General features: G+C 44.0%; 1 protein-coding gene across 6 annotated transcripts in view; it reads left to right on the top strand.

The window, feature by feature from the left end:
• The window catches only part of KLHL29 (kelch like family member 29), a 374292-nt gene that overhangs the window by 21635 nt on the left and 331127 nt on the right, over positions 1–21530 (top strand). For 2 of the 6 annotated variants that reach the window (XM_064508353.1, XM_064508355.1), the window contains exon 2: positions 20620–20699. The exons of the other annotated variants lie outside the window; for them this stretch is intronic. In XM_064508353.1, the coding sequence (XP_064364423.1) occupies positions 20642–20699 (58 nt within the window). In that variant the 5' untranslated portion in view covers positions 20620–20641. The remainder of the gene's footprint in view (positions 1–20619; positions 20700–21530) is intronic. 6 annotated transcript variants of the gene reach the window in all.

Here is a 21530-nt window from a genome sequence, read left to right as displayed (position 1 = left end):
AGGACAGGCAGTGTCTGCTACATCAGTTGCTTTTTTTTTTTTTTTAACCTTAAAAAAGGAGCATGAGGAGGAGTTCAGTACTTCTGCAAAACAGACAGGCAAACTAGTCTGCTAGGAAGCATCATAATTAAAAGCAAACTGCAGTTGTCAAAATAAATGAAGAAAGCGCAGTTTATGATGCATTACCTTGTTTGCTCGCTTGCACATTACCAAGTTTTTTGGATTAGCAGTTGGTCTCCCGCTCATTAATGAGCGTTAATTGGATTCTATTGTGATACTTATTGGCAAATTCAAGAATAGGGAAAGAAGAGGAAACAAGAAGTGTTCAGATCGGAACCAATACACTTATTGGCTGGATCTAAGTGTAAAGCTGTAATTTAAGTTCTCCCCCTGGCTGAGAAGCAGCTGCCTGCCATGGGCTTGGTCTTCAGTCACAGCCCGGTCACACGGGGATTCAGGTTTGATTTTTTGGGGGAAATGTCAGAGGTGCTGCCGAGCGCCCGGTGCCGCTGAGCCCAGCCGTGAGCTGCCCTTTGCTTCCCAGCGCGGCGCTGGGAGGGGAGCCGTGCTGCTCTGCCTTTTCCCTATTCCACCCATGAGCAGCTGCCTCCGCTGTTACTCGTGGCCTTCCCAGAAGGTATGAGCTGAGATCAGTGCGACTCCTGCCAGCTCCGCCACTGTCCCCGAGGCTATGAATAGCATTAGTGAAAACTGACCATAGGAGAAACGCGTGGGCTGCCGTTTGGAAAGCCAGCGGCTGCATCTGCAGCACGTCTGTGCTGCTGACTGCGGGAAGGACGCGCTGGTGGGTGTCACGGATGCACGCTGAACCTCTGCGGCAGAAGAGGCTACGACGTGCCTGCGTCGAGGAGACAGGGGAGATCGTTTTAGCAAATGCATTAATCATTAGAGAACAATTGGGGGGGGGGTTCCTGCCCCCTTCATACCAAAGAAGGTTTCTTTCTTGACCAATGAATTTTTTACACATGTATAAAAGTAAGAAGTATAGGAAAGAAACTACATAATTCCTTGGCCTGCATTTTAATCGGACTTCGGCACTTTACAGTCCCACATCTATGTCCTCCTAGCTATCTCAGCAAGTTTTTCGGATAACAGTAAAACACGAATTGCACCGCTCTTACCTTACAAGGAAGTTAGTTGCAGTGATGCAGAGCCAAACAGCCTCGGAGGGTTTTAGCAGAGAAAAGGAGTGCCACAGGAGTGGCAATGGGAAGAACGCCCCAAGAACATGAAGTAGCGGTAGAAGCTCCTAGTGTTTCTGGTAGCCAGGACGCCAAGGAAGAAGTCGCATTTTCTGGTACTTGAATGTTGCTCCTCAACCTTGCTAATACATCTGATAGCTGCATCTGACCTGCAGATTGAGAGCGTGGCCCTCCATCAGGCTCTTGTGTGCTTGACATAGGTGTTTGCAAAACCCGTGCTCAGAGCTGCATTCTTTTGCGTTGGCCTGGTAAGCTTGGCCGAAGTTGGTGCTTTCCTTTATCTTATTAATTGCTGTGGGCCACATCTTGGCTGGCACACGCTTCCAATAAGTTTATTCTGAATTTTATCCCCAAACTCTTTTGGTTCTATTAGGAATACTGTTGACGTATACATTTAGCAGTCTTAATTCTTTTTAAAAAAGTTTCTTTATCCTGAGAAATACAGTAAGCAAAACCAGATCGAATGGGTTGGTTGTGCCTGGTCCTAGTGTTCCATTAACTACATACTGCTGGCAAGTTATAGGGTGTACAAATAGCTCTCTTTCATGCTGAACTTTTTATTTGCAGGGTATTACAACCTCACTCTAAAATGCTGAAGTCCTTCCAGTATTTTTAGGAGAAGCACAAGTTAATTTTAGAACCCGTGGTAAAACAGATTGATTAGTAACTTGGGATAGCTCGAGCACAAAGAGCAATGGGGTGTCATAACTCTCTGGAAGAGTCATCTGTGTCTCACTGAGCCGCAGAGGATGCAATACTTCTCAAGCCACGCCGCAGTCACTGAAGGCTACGGAGATGGATGTTCCCGTTGTTATCGAGGGGAGACATCTGGACTGACTCCAGAGGGATACATGCTCTGCCCTCTTGGTCTCTGGCTGAGAATTCTTCAGGCATTCTGGAAAAACAGCTCATTTAGCAAGGTTTCCAAGGAAAGCCAAGGGCTGTGTTAAGGTTAATATTGCTGCATAAGAGGAGGTTTTTCCACATTATTTCCACGTGCACGTCTTTGTTTTGTTTTGCTATGATGGGTGGTCAGCATTTAACTGTGTGCTCAATTGCCAGGTCGGCTAAGCTAGGCTTGCAAGGCATCTTTGCTTGTGGACTGCTGCATGTTTCACTGCTGAGCTGTCAGGTGAACTGCCAACCACTAAAATACAAAGATCCAAATTAGATGCCTTCATATTGCATAAAGTTTGTCAGGAGGCCTGAGCTCAGGTCCTTGAGCTAAATCAGTCAGGGGAAGAACTGAATGTGGAGTTTCTCACATTGCATGGTGAAAACACTAAATGGGAAAGGCAGCTACCCATTTTTGTCCAAAGCATAAGCGGAAGAGTAGTGTAAGAATCTCATAGGGTTGGAGCTATTGGATTAGCCTTTTGGCAACATCTGGACCCAGCTGCGCTTTTGTTTTCATGCCCATCATTGGAAACTTAAGCAGCGTAGAGGCAGATAGCTGGGAGAAAATTATATTGGGATTTTTTTTGTGAATGTCACTGGTGTCTGAATTCCTAAAACCTATTCACTAAGGTGTCTCCATTTGTATCTTGATCTAGCCTCTAGTTTTTGTTTTTTTGTTTTTTTTTTTTTTATGAGCTGTATTTATTCTGTGTAAATGAATAACACAACAGAAACCAAACGGGGTCTGTGGAAATGATTTGACCTATAGAGTCGAGCAGAGTGCTGGTCTTCTAAAATCATTCTTTCAGCCTCTGTCCCAGGGCTACGAAGTTGGGGGCTTTCCCACAGTGATGAGGAGCTTGCTGTGTGCACATGACGTGTTCTTCCCTTTCTACCCCTCTCCCACAACTTCTTTTTTCCCACGTGATTTTGCCTTACTGGATAGAAAATAAACCTACTTGCTCCAGAAGACTCTGCAACGTAAAGAAAAATAGAGATCTGCTCTCCCCGTGCGGCCAGAATGCCTAAGTAGATAGTTACCAGTGTGAGCAAAGAAGTTACAGTAATAGTAGTTTAACCACTAGAAAATATATTCTAAGAGCTATTTGTATTCGAAGAAAATGGGCTAAAAATAAGTCTGTCTCTTATTAATGTTGCATGGTGGTAGAAGGGAAATATTTATCATTTTCCACTTGGATTTTTTTTCTCTTTTCTTCGATTTTTAAAATCCTTAGTGAAAGGAATATAGGGATTTTTCAGCAACTGGGTATGCAGCTAATTTTTTTTTTTCCACCCAGCAAACCCACTTTTATAGTTGTCTGTCCCAGCACTTTCTGTTACTGAAAATAGCTTTTTCCTGCAGAGGGGTGGAAAAGAGAGTGCTGCAATATGAGATCCCGCTTGTCGAAAATGTGCGCCTTTTGTTTTAAAAGACAGCAGTAAAAGGATTTGTTTTGGGTGCTAAATATGTCAGCATTGTAAAGAGCCAGCAACCCACTTTGTTTTAAAATGTTTAAATAATTGTTCATATGCTCTGCCTGCTTGAATTATGATTAATTATTATATAAGTCACAATTTGGTAAGAAGCAGCACTGGAATGAAATACTGTATTTGGGGGGTGGTTCTGCTTTTTTTAAATTTGTGTTTAAAGAAAAAAAGAAATAAGAAAAAAGGAAAAGAAAAAGGCCTGGCTAAGAAAGGCCAGCTGGCATCATTGCAGCGGACCGGGGGAGCAGGCTGAGCATCGCAGAGGCACAGCATGACGGGAGGCAGCTGGGAGGATTAAGGTATCTTAGAACTTCTTTGCCGCAGGCTTAGTCTGGTGGCAGAGGGACCACGTAATTCCCCTCCTCATTTATTTATTTCATCAGCGCTGAGACCGGGGGAAGCAGGGTTTCCTTTTTGCGGGCTGGGGGAAATGGGAAAGGCTGTTTTTAGGGTCGTAAATCTGCTCTCCCCGCGCGTCTGGGTGAATAAAAGGATCGTGAACGTGGCCGTTCGAATGGCGAAGGTCTTGAGGTTGGGTTTGAAGCGATTAAAGCACGCACTGCTTCCATGGGCACGCTGGATTGGCAGGACTCTGCAAGTATTTTTAAGTATTTTCATTGGACGCTACAGGACTCCTGTTAGCTTCTATTTTAGACAAAACGTCATATTTAAGCTATAATAGGCGAGGCTACATTTTCTGAGATGCCCAGTTTTTTGTAAGCAACGAGTATTCGTAGTGCGTTCATTTTGAGCCTGTTTTCTTGGAAATTCAGGAGGGACTTGTTCAGCTTGAGAATCAGACCCCAGTAATGTCAGTTTGTCCTAGGGCTTGGTTTCACGTTGCAGACATCAGTGCAATTAACTCGTGTGGGTGTATGTATTTATATACTTAAGCTCCACAAAATTAAAAAAAAAAAAAAAAAGGAAAAATCTTTAGCTGAAAGGTTTTCACTCTTACTCTGACGTAAGTTTGGCAGTATCTCTTCAATACGTGCATTGACAGTATCTCCTTAACTACTTGCGTTATTCAGGTTTAAAACATAAGTACTTGTGCCTCTTATCTTCTGCGACCGCTGTTCTGGGAGAGAAAATCAACATTCGCTGTGGCTTTTTTAACTTCCAAGGTATTGAGCCCTGGTGCCCTAATCTCTCTTGGAAAGGATTGCAGGGAGTGAAGTGCTGACTCGCTGCCCGTATTTAAATCCTCTTTGAGAACTTTTCATCTTTTTTTTTTTTTTTCTTTCTTTAATTTAAAACTTCTAAGTCGGTTTGCAGCCCAATGCTGTTCATAGCTGCTGAGCCACTTGCGTTTTGAGGAGGCAACTGCAACCTGTTTCGTGATGATTGAGATCTGGATGCTGGTGTCTTCAGTGAGCCCTCAGGGCAGAGGTTGGCCTGACGTTCTGGATAGCCCTTAAATGCACATGCCTTCACCTTGGCTAAAGCCTGCTCATACTTCTGGAAATACCTCCTGCACTGTGGGTACGCCCAAAGGCTTAACGCCGGCGTTACGTGGTATGAGGTTGACTCACATTATTGCCTTAGCTGGTCTGAAGAGCTAAATGCCACCCAACCCTTCAGGCACTGTTTGCAGAAGTAATTTGAGGAAACTTTTAGAGAGAGCTAGCTGCCGGTGGGCGCCTCATGGTCGCCTGCCACCATTTTGAGGTCACAGGCGGAGGGTGCAATTCTTTGCATTTCTGACTTTTGCAGGCCCTTATTTTTTGCCCCACCTGGGTTATGCTTTTCTAAGAGGTTCTTTCTCTTCTCCCATATTTCTGGGGTGTTCCTGACTCATAGCCTTGAGTGCTTTATTAAACATGCATATACTTAATTGCTAGGTGGGATTGAGGGATTTGAATTGTGGGTTACCGCTTGTGCTTTGAATCAATGTCTGTTGCTATATGATATGTGGCAAAAGGATATTTCTGTGCTTACTGCACACACGTGTTTTATGGCTTCTTAATATTGTGCAAGCGCGCCTTAGTGCGGCTTGACTTGCCAAAAACATAACAAAGCACAGGCTTTTATTAATCAATCTGTTTTTCTTCTTTTCATTAAATGGCCATAATTAGTGCATGATGAGGCTACACGTTAACCAGCTGGGGGGGGGGGGGGAGCATTGCAGGCAGCGAGATTAAAGCCAACGAGTCTGAAGTAAGCGTTGGTAAGATGGATTTGAAGGAGGAGGCCACGTTGTCATTGCCGCGCCATTAAAGCTCTCGCCCAAGACACCAGCGGGTAAAGCTCCACCTATGTGGCTAATCATGTTTGCGTTGTTAAGCACTTCCATAGCACAGCGGTGCTCCCAGCGCTGCTTTAGATTAGATTAGCCGCACACTGCGTCCAATAGATAGCGTGTGGGTACCGAAGTGTCAAATGATACAGCCAATTAAAAAAAAGGGAAGAAAAGGAAAAAAAATCCAAAAAACTGATTGAAAAAAGCATCTCCCTGTCTCTTTCCTCTCTGCCTTACCCACACTTGCAGGCCTGTCTCCAAGGGGCCATTTAAACTTATTAGGGTCAACAGCTCAGTAGGATTGACCAGAAAAGCTGGTCTGAAATACGTTTTCTGTGCGTTGGAGAAGGAGGTCTGATTCACTTCTAGAACAGTATTAATTTTCGAAACAACCATACCCAAAATTCACTTTGCCTTTTACAAGGGAGCACTTCACCATCGTTGCATTGCACAGCAGTTTTATGTGCAAGCCCTGCCTTAGTCTGAAATGTGCAAGCAGGTTATCAAACAGAAGAACTGCTTCTCTTGCATGCATGCTTAGGTCCTAATTAGTGTGTGTGTGTGTGTGTGTGTGTGTGTGGTTTTTTTAATAAAAACAGGAGGGAAAGTGGTGCAATATGAGAGGGAGACACACTGTCTATTCACGCGGCAGTGGGCACCTGCTCCTGGAGGTATATCTTTCCTAGACGGCTGACACTGGGACGTCACTTTGTTTGCAGACAAAGTTACCAGTCTTCAGAGTATGTCTGGTATCCCTGAAGGTTGTGAGTGGCTGTTGTTGTTCAGAGGCAAAAACAAATAGCCAGTTGCAGCAATGTGCATCGTTGGACCACGTGCATTGGTTTTCAGAGCACAAGCCTCTGGGTTGCACACCCCACATTTCCCCCTGCCAAAAAATGGTGAAATTTTGGTTTGGAGGAACCAGTATCTTGCAGGCCAGCTGCAGTAGCTCTGCTGACTGGTGTTTGGATGGACGGCCACCACTGCTTTTCAGAGAAGCAAATACTCAATTATTAATGACTTATCTACAAAGAAAAATAATTAAAAAAAACAAACAAAGCAATAGAGCACTTAATTAAGAGTTAGTGGTGGAGTTTCTGCTGTCTCTGATGGAAAGCTTCCAAGAACAATTATACCTTTCCAAAAGAGTACCTGCTTCAGCCTGCCTGATTAGGAATGCTTCCCACATGAAATAGAAGTTGGACATACTTTTAGGCAGACAAATAAACTTATTGATTAGAGGCTAATTGCAGTTATGCAAGCTGGAAAGGTTCCCATACATATTTGAGAGACTTCAAGTATAAACCTGCATTAGGATTGCATTGTAGATGATTCCAAGGGCAGCTTATAGGAAACCTAGAGAAACTTTGTCCCAGAAGCAAGTTACAACAGTTTGGTCCTCTGAGTCAACAGGATACCAGGAGATGCCAAAACAGATAGGAGCTCCCCCAGGCATTTCGGCAACAGCAGTGATACCGGCAGTGATACTGTCCTCATTGTAGTACCCTGGAGGTTTTTGCCAGTCCCTTTTCCGTGTCTTCAGAAATGATCTGTAGCAACTTTCATCAAAAGGGAAGCAGAAGTGGCTTAAGTGGAATTGACGTTTTTTGAGAACTGGGAGGTAGGTTGATGGCCAGTACCTCTAACACAGCGTCTAAATCCTTCAAGGAGAAGCTGCATTGGCCGTGTGCACGGTACGCTGTCTGGTCCCCTGGATCTGCTCTTCCCGCGCTCGAGCTCCCCAGCCCTGGCCCAGGCAATGACCAGGCTGACTCCTCTCTCTCGGTCGCTCGCCTGAGGTTTCTCCTTCCTCTAGCAGGTCTCTGAAGTTCCTCTGGGGTGGACTGCCTGGTTGTACCAAGTCTTGTCATTGTACCTGCGTGAAGAAAAAGCTGGCCGGGTCTTGGGAATTCACTTGTCTCTGTTCACATGCTCAGAGAACAGGATCAGCTTCTTCAAAAAAAACCAAAAAAACACTAAACCCCCACAAAACCAAAAATAATCAACAGCCGAATGGGAATTCCAGAGCTGATGATTTCCCAGCTCACTTGTGGGTTGCTGTAGGCTCACTTCTTCCCTTCAGGAGCTTGTTTCCTACCTTATGTTTCTGTAGTTCCCCCCCCCCCCCCAAATTACTGCATATTGTAGACTAAGCCCACTTAGCTCTGTTTGCTTTTGCTGTCATTTTGTTCTGTTTGCCTTCCATCCATGAATATGTATCTGTAATTATCAGAGATGCTTAAACAGAAAGCACACTAAATAAATGTCTTAATGCAGTTTGGTAGCTTGAAAGAAGGAGCAAAAGCAGTAGTATGTGACCAACAAGTGCTTTGCAAACCAAAGGGAGGATTGTTGGATTAGACAAAGTCATTCTCATTTTGTTTTGGCTTTAAAATGCTGGTAGTTTCAACACTTCCATTCCCCCCCCCCCCCCCCCCGCATCTCCTGTCTGATGTGTTAGCTGACAGTAACTAGACCATCAGGTAAATGATCTTGGGTCCTGCGCTCCTGTCATTACTATGTGTGGTGTTTTTTCTTTCATTTTTTTTACTCAAGAAGTAATGCACGGGAGGAGGGCTTTAATTTAATTTCTTGGAAAGAGTCGTTTAAGAGTGATCGCTTCAGATCCTGCAGTGGGTTTTAACCCACAACTCGTTATCGTGGCTTGAGACAGTGTGATCAGTGAAAACCAAGCAGACTGCATTTTACAATCAGTGCAATCATCTCCTTTAATTACATTACTTTATGTTCCCTATACAGAAGTAAGTAGCCAAAATTAAATTTTATAAGGAAGTTGTTAATGAATCTTAAGTCAGTCAGTCTTTTCAGTTAAATTAGAGATAATAAATAGTCTAAACCTTGGCAATGCCTGTTCTAAAATTCGTCTCCAACTGAACTGTGCTATCTGGGGGAATAAATCTGCAGAAAAATTATTCAGGATGCACGTTTTCTGTTCTCCTTGTTTAAGCCTTAGAGGCTAAACGGTGGCATGACGGTCCTTTTGATGGGCAAACAGAGAGAACACTGTTTTTCCTAGATATCAGTCTCCTTATGCATTGTATCGGTGATGGGGCCAAGATCTGCAACAGAAAGAAGAAAACTTGCAAAGGAGTGTTTGAAGAGCGAGTTACTAGAGGTATGCTTGAAGTGGTGTCCTTACCTCAAAGGTGACTTTTGACAGATTTTGGTGTGTAATTCACGACCATGTTGTCTTTCTGATTCCTTACTTAGTTTGCTTAGTTAATGAACATGGGTTTTGCTTGTGCACTTGTTCAGAAACCTCAGCTCAGGCTCGTTTTCTGGCACATCTGCACAACGCCATTGAAAGCTATTGATTACCAAAGGTAGAAAAAGCCCATGTTTCATTGGCCTTCAGAAGGTGAAGATATCTTGACTTTTTGCTTTTCGCTCTAGCTGTTCTTTGAAACTTTAGGTGTTGATCTATCAAGACCTATAACCTCTGGGCTTCTCTAAACGACCTTCAATAGTGAAGTTGAGCAGGGCTGCTCTTACTGGTATATACATCTCCTCTACTGAGAGTAGCCAGGACTGGCATGTTCTTTCCCTGAGAGCCACAGAAATGTCTCTTTGACGGTTAACTTGTTAACTGTGCATTTGCGTGTTGTGTTAAACATGAGTCCTGATCTACCTAATTACTGTGAAAGAGTGGATAAACCTCTCTTACGTTGACTTGGACAAAAACATTCTGTTGTAATTGTGGTTTCTAAGAACGTGGTGTTTTGGAGGTGTTTTTGAGCAAACACCCTGCCCGAATGTAGCCACATGGTTTGTAATCCCCTTGAAGGGGATTGCTGATTACATTACCTTAAAACTGCATGACAAATTTAGGTCCATTTAAGAAATGTGTGAATATATGATATACGCAGAAAGCTGTCTAGCTGCAGCCGTGCTGTGTGTCTGCTCCTTTTCATACCTAGCACATTTATCAGTGCAGTTGGGGCTTTCGTTGGGGCTTTTTTTGTGTGTGCGCGTCTTGGTTCTTCCGCCACCAAACGTTACGAAGCTTAAGGAAAATCTCATCTGCATTTTTAACCTCGCTGAGCAGTCGGGCTGCTTTTTTTGCAAGCTCCTGATTAGTGCTGGATTTGATGGGAAAGCGTGATTGAGAGGAGCAGCTTGTCACCGTGCGTGCTCAGTGACAGCCCCACCTGCCGCGGCGCTTCCTCAGCGGCAGCAGCGATCCCGCCGGCAGCGTCCTCTTCTCTCGGCAGAATTTAGGCTGCAGATTTATTCCCTCGTCTCCCCCGCCACCGCTGCCACCCCAGGAGCACGAAGCTGAAAGAAAGGCTCGGAAATACCTGTAAAGATTTAGGGTTACGACCGCAAGCTGCCAGCTGGTGGGGTGAAGTGAAAAGAGCGAGGCAGATTTATTTGCATTTTGGTTGTGTGCAAGTAGAATAATATATAAATATGAGTGAGCCTTGCTGCTCCCTGAATGGGTCCTTTACAGTCAGATACTGCACACAGTTTCTCCAGGGTAGGTAATCACCTGGGCTTTCCAGGCTGCTCTCGCTGGATGGTACCTTCTTAGCCGTTTTTTCAGGCTAGGCCTGTCCTAGGTCTCAGTGAGAGCTCTTACTTCCATGTATTTTTTTTTTTTTTTTAAATCTGCTTCTCAATTCGTAGGTCAAAATTCAACACCTGAATGTCTTACTGAGTTCCTGTTTGCCTTACGCTGACCAAAAGCAGCAGAGAAGTAGCAGCGAGCCTCTGTGTCCTCCTTGGATTGTCAGAGCAAACCAGCCTGGCACCGTACCTGGAGAAACAAAGGCACGTAAAACATGTCCCTCAGCAGTAGGTGGTTTCTCCATGAATGAAGTCTTGCAGATACCCTTAGTCATCCTGATTGGCCTCACTAATGGTGGTTTGTGGTGGTAGAGCGGATGGTAGTACACAGGGCACAGCGTAACTTTTCCGGCTGGGGGAGCGCGTGGAGTCTCCTGCTGTTTCAGAGGTCCGGCTGCGAGGGATCGCTTCTGCTCGCGGAGGGCTTGTGAGGTGGCCGGGGCAGATCGGGAGGGTGACTCGAGCACATGCTAGCATCGATTGCCTTTCTTAAAATAAAAGCTGTTTGTGTTCGTGGCAGTGAGGGTGGGATTTGTCTCTCCTTACTTCAAACATCTGCGTTTAAGCTCCTCGCCCCAGGGCGCCCCAGTAGTCAGGAGGAAGAAATAGATTGTCCTGTGCATGTGCCGATTTCGAATATCGCCGGCGCCGAGCTTCGGCTGAGGTTGACTTTTCTCTTGGCCAGTGTACGTTTATGATGTCCTGCTGGACGCCGAAGTTTGGTGGGATGGATCCCACCCTCACTGCCGAGTCTTGAGGTCAAACCTTGTGTTGGTAGTGGTTCTTCTTGAGCCATAACCATCATGTGCAGCGCTTAAACAGGCCCAAAGAAACCCCTTTGGTGTCAGTTTGGGCCTGATGTGGGTCTGGCTGCTGGTTTAATTGCAAATTCGGCTCATGGAAGGGCTGAAGTTCTCCCCCCGGCTGCTGGTTTCGAGCGAGCTTCTCCGGCGTGCTGAGCGCTCTGCGCTTGCTGCTTCGTTTTACGCAGAGACGGCCATTTGCAGCGCTTCCCTACTGCACGCAGCCGGAGAGACTTTGTGCGCAGATCTCTTCTCCGGCTTTTGCCTCTGTCCGCGGTGTGGATTAACATCAGTGTTTGTCTTCAAAAAGCATCACCACGTTATGTTGTTAGACGCCCGCGTGACAGCCTCGTAGGGCCGCGGCATCCGGCTCCGTCCTCTCTCCGCTCATTGCAGGAAATGCTATCAACTGAGCTAACGAGGAGAGCAAGCACAGGAACCTGCGAGTGGTCTTATTCTGGCAGGCTGGCGTCTCTAGAATATAGCGGCCTGTCTCTCCTGCTCCTTTGGTCTGAGGAGATGACACGCCAGTTATTTCCGTTTCCCATCCTTACCGCGGAGTCCGAAGAGCAGCAGCCTTTAAGAGGCAAGCACACGACCTAACGTCTGCAGAAACACTCAATCCGCTTCTGCCTTCCAGATTTGCATTTCCGGGGAAGGGGAGGCTGAAAAACGTTTGGGCGATAGGGACTTTTATTGTGCTTTTAGGTGTAGGTTTAATGTAGACATTACTAAGTGTATGAGCACGTTAGCTCGTGCTTTGATAATTGGACGTGTTAAGGAAGGATTTTCTGTCCCCGTTTCAGTTTGGGGCCTGCGGTGAGGTTGTGACTTGGCCCCAAATCACCCAAAACTTGGCAAAACAAGCAGCGGGAACCCAGCCCTGCTGAATCCCCATCCTGTTACCTAGCAAGCTCTTTGTTTGGAAATATGACACACGATTTCTCAAGCATGCAGAAGGGCATAAATTTGAGACACTGTGGGAATTTGAACCCAGCAATGCAGCCTGCAGTTCATTTGCTTGCAGCAAATGCAAGGGACTTAAGCTTGGATGAAAGCAATTTAAAGAATTCCCTTATTTCCTGCAAACTAAGAGTGTACACCTGGTTACTTGGTCCTGCTGACGCATAGTAACTTGGTGTGCGGTCATAACTTGCTTGTGAATCTGAGTGTTCGTAGAAATTATGGCATTTATACTGCAAGGCTAATAATATATATATATTTTATACAAGTGTTATAAAGCTGGTGGTTGTTGTGGGTTTTTTATTCCATTTTGAGTACTTCTGTTTGAACAGTTGTATAAAATGAATGGTATTTATTTAGCTATATTGAAATACATATTCTTGGTCTGGAGTTATGATAAATCTCTCTTCTGATACATAAATTTGTTACAGCCTCAAATGGAGCATGAGCTTTAAGTGTACTCTCCTAGTCTTCTGTGGAAGCAGAATTTTACCTGCTGACCTCTGAATGTCTCTTTAAGATAAACTTGTTTTTGCTGTGCATGAAATGCTGCTAAACATAGATAAATCCAAACAAAATACATCTGTAGGTTGTGAAGTGCAAGCGATGTGCAGGAAATGTAACATAAGCATATGCTTAATTCACAAAATAAAAATTGAAAGGTCTTAGTAAAATTACTTAGCCTTCAAATTAGTGATCAGATCCTTAAGTAGTTTATAAGCTAAAGCTAAAATTTGGTTTCTAGAGAGTGGAAAATAGGTATTAGCCTAAGTCTACCATCAGAAAAGTGACTGCAGAAGGCTGCTCGGCAGGTGTGTTTCTAGTCTGTATGTATTTCAGGGTCTCTTATTTCAGGTGCCTTATTATGGCTGTGATGGACACGGAGGAGAGCGCCTGGGGTGGCATTGTGGGGCGGGCAAGCGGCCAGCACGGCGGCGCGTCTTTTATTTGCAAACTGAGAAGGCACCGAGATGGAGGCACGGAGCCACGGTAAATCACAGCACCTCTTAAACAAAGCCTTCCCCCTCCATGTCCGCTCTGAGTCAATCTGGTTTTAAGTTCTCCTAGAAGAGAGCTGCGTACAGAGAGCATAGGAAAGAAGAATCAAGAGGAAAGCGAAAGCTCTTTTTTCTTCCGTATGGAATATTTCACTTTGTGAAAATTACCCTAAAATGATAAGGTTGCGAAATAAGTTCCCTGTGAATTCAGGCCAGTTTGTGTCTTAAAGGCTTCTCCCTCGAGAAGCAAAAAAAAAAGAAAAAAATCCAGATGTCCAATTAAATATTGGAATTTTGAAAACTTAAGCATAGCAATTAAATAGAGCCCCTTCCTCTTTTTATTTTTTTTCGCCTCTTCTAAGGAAGCCCAAAGCACTTTGTAAGCTACAAATAGAGGTCACACTGCACAATCCGGTCCCTGTGGTCATTATCCAGAAAACTGAAATACAGCTGTCTCTGGGGCAAAACAAAGTAGCTTTTTAAATAGGGCACAATTTGAGGACAAGAAAAGGATGTCATCGAGCCGAGCTGAGATTTTTCCCAAGCTCGCTAAAGAAGTTGAGCCCTTAGGTGGCAATTTGAAGGGTCTGCACGCACGGCTAGCGGAGGGGCTGCAGCCTGATATAGGTGCGTGGCTGCTGCATTTCCCTCTGTTCCCGGGGCCCCTTCCCTCTCCCACCCAGTCAAAGGGGTTCAGGTTGTAGCAGCTCGTTTTAAGTTTGTTATTCGGAAAGATGGTTTTTTTTCTGTGAAAATGTCAGGGGAACGTGGGAAGGACATTCTCTTCAGCCAAAAGCCGCGGAAACTTTTTTTTAACCTTGAATGATTTCACTCCTTGGGTAACTGGGGAAATAAAATAACCCCACAGAACTTGTCAAAACGGAAGCATAAACAGAGGCTTTGAAAGGCCGCTTTTCAAGCGGAAAAGAAAGCATCTTCTCAAGCGATGGCAGGTGATAGGTTTTTACAGTATTTTGACAACTAATGCTCTAAATTTTATAAAAATATTAAAGCAATAGATTGGATTTTTTTCAATAATTTTTTTTTTTTACAAAAACACTAACTACTTTGCTAGATTCCATCATTTACCTTTCATGCGGTTCCATAAAATTATCAATATTGGGTTGTGGCCATTATGAAGAGTTTGGGTTTTGTAAATTTTTGCCTGCGTGAATGGTGTCCTCTGGGCCGCAGAGCAGCTCCTGAGTACGTGACGGGGGCTGTTTCTAGTCTAAGATTCAGACAAGGGAGAGTTATTACCTTGCTGTGAACATGGGATTTCTAACCGTCTACTGCTTCGGTTAAAGGATTTTTAATGTTGTTGGTTATCCCTCCATCTCGGGACTTGCAATAATTTCAGAAGCGGGAGAACTAGTCCCTGTAGTCGTTCTCTGTAGGAAAATGCTGCTGAAGATGCGGAGAAGCTTCTGCGTGGAGCAGCTGACCAGTTTTGGTGCATTTGACTTGATGGACTTAAAACAGTGGTGTATAGTGCACTTCCTATCATCTCATGACGTTATTTCCACAAACAAACAGAAGACCCTATCCTGAAGACAGGGTAGTCCTTAAAGACTCTTACCTGAGGACTAGATAGTCCTTAAAGACTCTTACCTCAAACACATCATGTCTGGGGGAGGACCCTCAATGGGCTGGGGAATGGACCCTTGTGTGTTGCTCCACAATCCACCGACGGTCATGTTGACGGTAAATCTCTGGCCAAGGCTGTTTTCAGTATTAAACAAGGCGCTGCATTTTAATGGCATGAGCATGTGACTGAGGTGTTAGCTCGTGAGCGTTAATCCAGTGCCATCTTTGATAATTCGTTTATCTGTTCGGTCGGTCTCTCTGTCTGTCTGCCTCGGTAGCTGTGAAACGGGTAAATTCCTAATCCCTTCCTGAGGAAATTGTGGGAAAGGTTGCAAGTTATCCAGTCTTAGCCCCGTTAAGGTCATGGGTAATCGAACCACTTGTTGTGGGGATAATACGGGAATTCTCTGGGTTTTTTTTCCCCCCAAATACTGGGAATTACTGTGTCTTTGGGGGAAAAAAAAAGAGGACCAAGAGCTGTGCGAGGTTGACACTGCACTTCAGAAGGTTTTAAGTTGTGGAAAGAGAAATATCCTGGGGAGGAGTATCCCAGCTGGAGCAGACAGACACGCGTTGGACCTAGGCAGCCGTCGGGACTCTGCGCGGGGAGAGAGGGACGCTTGCCGCCGCTCCTGCAAAAAGCGCCCTTGGAGTCCTTTCTTCTTGCCTTCTCCTCGCACAATATCCGTCGCTCGCGTGTTACCATGGGTTTCAGACCTGCCCTCGTCCCTCCTGCTGGGTCATTTTTCCCTTCTTTTGTCCAGCCTCAGAAAAAGCAAAACACAATTAAGCGGGGAAATAAACAAACGATAAGTCAGCGACGTGGGGCTTGCTGCCATTTCGTTGTGCAGGGTCTCTTTTCCCCACCCCAGCGTATCTTGGTTATTTTGCCTGGCTTTTTAGCGAAGGAAGTGCCCGTTCTGCGCTGTATATGGAGCTATGGCAGTGGTTGGTCCCAGACGATTAACATAAAAATAATAAGTGCAGAGCACTAATGAAAATCTGAATACCCCCCGAGGATTAAAAAGCCATCACCTTTTGTCAGAAAGCAGAGCTGTTCCTCTGGTACGGTTTTGTCACCGCTACGTTCAACCTCTCCGAATCGCCCAGGAGTTCAGAAGGGAGGTCCTGCACATCCTGGGTTTAATTTCGTATTTTAACTTTATCCAGATGTTTTGAGGTTTTGGTGGTGGTGTTGTTGCGGCTGTTGAGAGTCATCCCGCTGGGTCCTTGAGCACTGCGTTCGTCTGAAATAGAGTCTGAATAGGAACATAGGTAGTAAATGTACAGTAATTCTAGGTGGTTGCTGCGTACGTATTATTTTTTCCCGGGGTGGTTTGTCGACGGTGTTTATGCACAAATATATTGCAGCAAAATCACCGGAGCTCTGAAGGTCTGTCGTTCTTCGACAGCGTTTTTGACAAGCAGTATTTTAGGGGTGGGAAACTCCTGCTGTTCTCTTTCTGATACAAATAGTGCTAATTTAAATAATAAGTAAATAGATTTTATATATAAATATGACTATATATATTTATATATATGTAAAAATATATGAGGGGGAGATAGTAACTTCTCACCAGAGCCCCAAATTGAAATGATTGTGTTACACCAAAGAGAATCGCAGGTTAATTTTTTTTTTTTTTAAGAGGTTTTCAAATCACACTTTCACAGACAGAGTCTTGGTAATTTAATGTCTGGACTTTTTTTTTTTTTTGGAAATTGGGAAACTATTCTTTCCTCCAGCTATTTTCAGTGCGCTAGTTCCTAGAATTTTATAGTGAAAGGATAATATTTAGGTCACATGAAGTAGGCTGTTGGAGGCTGACTTCAAATATACTGTAAATATCATAGCAACAGTTACGAAAGAGGGAAAACAGTTCCCTCTTGCAGTATTAAACACAAAGTGGCTGAGCTAAGCTAGTAATTAAAACTCTACGAAATGTCGTGCCGTGCCACATTAGGCTGTGTGAACCAATAAGATGTTCTGCCAAACTCTTTCTAAAAACCAGTGTTTGCTGGGATCGTTTAATGGGTCAGAAAAAAGCTGGTGGTAATTTGGGTTTTTTTTTCCTCTTTGCTGTGTTGAGGAAAAGGAAGTGACTATCCACAAAAAGCAAACGTGGGAAGACTATTCCGTTTAAAAATATTCAAGCTTGAAACTAAAGAGGAAAAACAGTTGTCCTGCTGTCTGTCAGAAGAGTCTCTATAGCACTTCGATGACCAAATAAAAACTTTGGGGTAAGCAGGGATATGGGAGCTGGGAAGAAGTCCTACCTGTACAATCTGGCCATATCCATTTCTCAGTACAGTGAAAGATGGAACAACAGGTAAAAAATCAAGATCTGCAGCCATGAAAACCTTTTTAAATGTAGTATTTTTTCCTGTAGCTGGAAAAAATGCAGTTATTTTCTTAGGAGCCTGTGGAATGACTTGACAGAAATAGGTAAAATTAATAAGTAGTTTCTGCGTTTGAACTGAAGTGAGATACCGTAAAAACGTGTGAAATAGCGGAAAATGCGGAAAAATAACGCAGGTGAAAGCAGACGGTGTGAAAACCGAGCAGCTGTGTCACAGCGCAAGTGCGCAGCTGGGGCTCACCTCCCCGTTTGCGCCCTCCGAACGCCGACGGGGCTGTAAACGTGTCTCTGCTAAACGTGTACAAAGCAGACTGTGCGCAGCAGTGATTTAAAACAGCAGCGGTCTTTCATCTTTGGGGAAACCAGCAAATATTATAAAATCTAAATTGTCTGGAAGAAGTGGTTTGTCTTCGGATCCTGACAGCGTTCACCAGCTGAAATATAGAAATGCACTCAATTCTAGCTTTTTGACCCTAGATTTAATGAAATGCTCTGAGGGAAATGTTTGGGCTGGCTTATATACGTTGTAGAAATGGGCCACTGTATTGTCACGGGTGACTGTTTTTCTGCTTGTGATCCATTTGGTGAGTAATCATTTTATCAGCTGACACCTGCGCCTGCTCTTTACCTGTCCTTTTGAAAATAATTTTGCACAGTAACATATAATCATTCGATGGAAATGCTGTTCTGTCACCAATGCTACTAAATAGCAGCTGATCAGCATCGAGCTGCATGAGCCAGGAAGATGCGGGATCAGGCTCCCCGGAGCACAGCTCCAGACTTCCCAGTTGTAATTCTGACCCTTGAAGAAGTAAAAGATGGGAAGAAATTAAGAAAAGAAAAGGTGCTTTGCTCTTGGCCTTGTGTCCTAAAAAGATGCTTAACCCGTAGCGGAAAGGTAAGGACGTGTGAGCTGGCCTCACTGTGATGTAGCGCTCTGTAATTGCAGTGAGCAATCTGCCGTCCTCATTCACTGCTTCCTATAGCTCGGTGATGAGAGACGTTATCCGATCACAGCATCTCCCATTTAGCTAGGAAATGAATGGGGGTGTGCTTAAAAAGAAAGGCTTTCTTGCACTCATGTGGGGACAAAATTATGTTTTGGCAAAGATAGCCTGGTAAAAAGTAGAACAACCATTTGAGTTGCATCAAATTTTAGAAAGTTATTCAATTTGATCTGTTATCCACTTACTAATTTGGAGCTGGAATGATGGGAAGGAAAGGAGTGCTCTGTAAGAGCCTATAATATGTTAGTCTAAAATATATATCTTCTTGATTTCTTCTCCAGTATGAAGGTGAGCTGCAGGTCGCTGGAGGCTTCAGCTTTTTGGCAAAGGGGTAATATTCTCATGTGTATTACAAGAGCAATTAGGAAACAACCAACATTATGGATCCAGTTTTGCTAGACATTGTTCAAGCTCCCGAAGACAGTCCTTCTGAATGACCAAATTAAATGCATGGAAAAGGAAACAGATGTACCCGAAGTTCCAGATACATCTTTTCAATCTGAAGCTAATGCCGTACTTACTGGGTTATCTAAGCCTTCTTCTTTCCTGTGCCATCAAAGACAGCAATCTTTGGTGTCCTCTAGTTTGTTATGTCTATATCTAGAGCAGGCCGCTCTTTGTGTGACGTCTTGCTTAATTGCCAAATCTGCTAACTTCTCAAGTACCACGGGGTTATTTTTTTTGTCATGCTTTTCTGCATATTTTTCCAGTGGCTTAACTACCAGAATAGATGTTGGCAGATGTTTTGGCCTTGTCAGTATGACAGATTTTACATATTTTCATCTTTTTCTGGAAAACCTTAAAAATAATAAATTGTTCAATTTTGACTGCTCTTGGTGTTTATTCAATGAATTCACTTATTTCCCAGAGAATTTGTTTTGAAGGCGTTCAGATGTCTATCAGTGGTTTCAGATTTTCAGTTTTTCTTGCCAAACGCTATGCTGGAAATAATTCTTGAGTCACCTCCTATACCCCCTCTTCTATGACCAAATCTTGCCAGCATGCGTCCCTTCTGTGTCCATTGGTTTGTTTTTTACTGAAAAATTGGGTGAATTTTTCATGTCTTTGTATTCTCCTCTCTTCTTATGAAATGTTTGACTTCGGACTGTTGAGCCTTTGATTTTATAGCCAGTTATGAACTGGAAATGCCGGACAGGAGTTTTTTTAGGTTTTCAGTCCCACACATGCTTTAATCTTTACTTGTATATTGGTTGAGTTGCCGCTCAGAGAAGACAGGTTTATCAGCAATCCACGCTCTTTTGATGTGCTATTGAACTGAGCAGCGGCAGTGGATTATTCTTCTCGCATCTCACGGTGAGGTCTCTTCTGGTGCCTTCTGAGGCAAGAGAGTGCCTCCTCGTTGGGCAGTGGTACCTGTTTTAAGACCAGTTGTTCAAATCTGTGTTTAGTTTAACTTTACAGGATATACCTTGAATGTGATATTTTATTTTGGTTCATATTTTAACACCTGAAGGCTCCAGCGGGAGCAGTACTGGAAGTTATCCTAACCATACGATTAAGGAAGAGAGATTGAGAGAGCATTTTCCATTGGATCTATTAGATTTTGCTACCGTTGGATGTTGACCTGGAAAACTGTGGGTTAACTAAAGGTTTGCTGCTTCCTTTTTCTGTGGTAAAGCTGATGCTGGAGGAGACTTTTTGTTTACCGTTGAAAGGAGCATAATGTCTTCTTAAATCATCTTTATCTGCTATTTTTAGCCTGAGCTAATTTTCCTTTTGTTCTGTACGCTTTTGCTGGCCTGGAAGAATTTGGGGATTTTTATCAGTCATCTCGTCGTTTCCAAGTTTTGACATTTTCTGCGAGTTGGTTTTCACTGGCGGCATTCCCTCGAGCTGTTGTTACTGCATCTTTCAGGCCATCGTGGTGCGAGATGTTGAGGAGCTGAGCTAGAACTGTAATTTCTCTGGAAAAGCCAATGTTTTTAATAGCGTTGGTCTGCTTAGCACCTTTCAAAAGTTTGTTGATACGTTCCCATATCTCTCTTCCTGTCCATGTTTTTCCTTCGTCATTATAGCTGACAGCAGCTTTCTGGGCAGTGCCTATGAACTTGGAAGGTATTTTACTTGAGGCTTCTTTCAAAAGCTACCTGTTTCGTAACGTTAACTACTTAATTCCTGTTTTCACACCACTTTTTCCTTTATATTTTATTTCTGATGTCAGCTGCTTATCTCTCTGAAGGTGCGTATGGGAAGATAATTTTTTTTGCTTTTTCACCTTGCAGAGAATTCCCCCCACCTCTGCTTTCTGCTCCTCTAGTTAACTCCTCTGCGGGAAGTGGCTGGTGGAGAGTCAACTAGCCTATAACATGTCAATTCTGAATTGCTGGATAGGCATCTCAGAGTCCATGAAATCTATTATTGATATTGATCTGAAATTGCCACCGCAATCGTGTTTAGTCTTCCAACATGGATTTTTCTTGGTACCTTTTGTTTTGCTTTTTTTTTAAAGTTTGCTTTTGTTCCTGCCGTGCATGAGAAGTGATCAGATCAGACCAGACGTCAGCTCCGCTACATGCTTTAATATCCTGGGTAAGTTGAGCTCAATTTTCATTCCAGTGGATGGGTTTTTAATCTGATCGATGGATAGATATAGTACGAAGGGAATGAATATTCCACCAGCTAGGAGCCCCACAGCAATTCTGTCAGTCTTTTGCCGTCCTGATTTTTTTTTGTTTCCTTTTTTTTTGCACCGTGCTTACCAGTTGCATCCTTCTCTCTAGCTGTTGTCACTGGCCATCTCCGTGCCAGGGCTTTCCGCTGTAAGCAGATGTCAGGGCTGAGGACTCTGTCACAGTTTGTAGCAAGCGGCGGGTTCATCAGCGCAGTTGTCTGTTGATGTGCGCTATCCTATAATTGTCATTCTCCTGTATCACATTTGAAATGCAGCTTGGAGAAATTGGCTGTTAATTGGCTCTCGGTCCTTCAGCAGTTTTTCAGCATTAGGAATTCTAATTTCATGCTGCTCTTTCGGCAGGGAGGGAGAACCGGTTTCCCTCCTTGGTTCAGCGTGCCTGGGATGAATTTGTGTGTTTGGGTATGTGTTTTAACCCAGTCCTCAACGTCAGCATAAGCTATAGCTTTTGAGAACATACTCATCTGTTTTCTTTGTTGCTTGTGTAGTTTTTGACCTTGATGTTTTCTCATATCCCAGAGAGCTATAACTGTAGGCAGCAGAGAAGTGTCCTTTTTGGAAAATGCATTTGGAGTGTATCCCTGCCACTCCTCTGGCCCTTCCCAGCTGCTCTGCTGGTGCAGAGCCTCTGTAAGGGGAGCCAGGAGCACTCCCGTACCCAGCTCCCAGGCAGCCAGCCTGGCCTGAGAATTCACCGACAGCGGTTTGAGTAACCCAGCCACGTTGTC

Source organism: Dromaius novaehollandiae, chromosome 3 (genome assembly GCF_036370855.1).
Source record: "Dromaius novaehollandiae isolate bDroNov1 chromosome 3, bDroNov1.hap1, whole genome shotgun sequence".
Taxonomy (NCBI): Eukaryota; Metazoa; Chordata; class Aves; order Casuariiformes; family Dromaiidae; genus Dromaius; species Dromaius novaehollandiae.
Note: the sequence above shows the minus strand (reverse complement) of the source record. Positions and strands in the feature narration are given on the sequence as shown.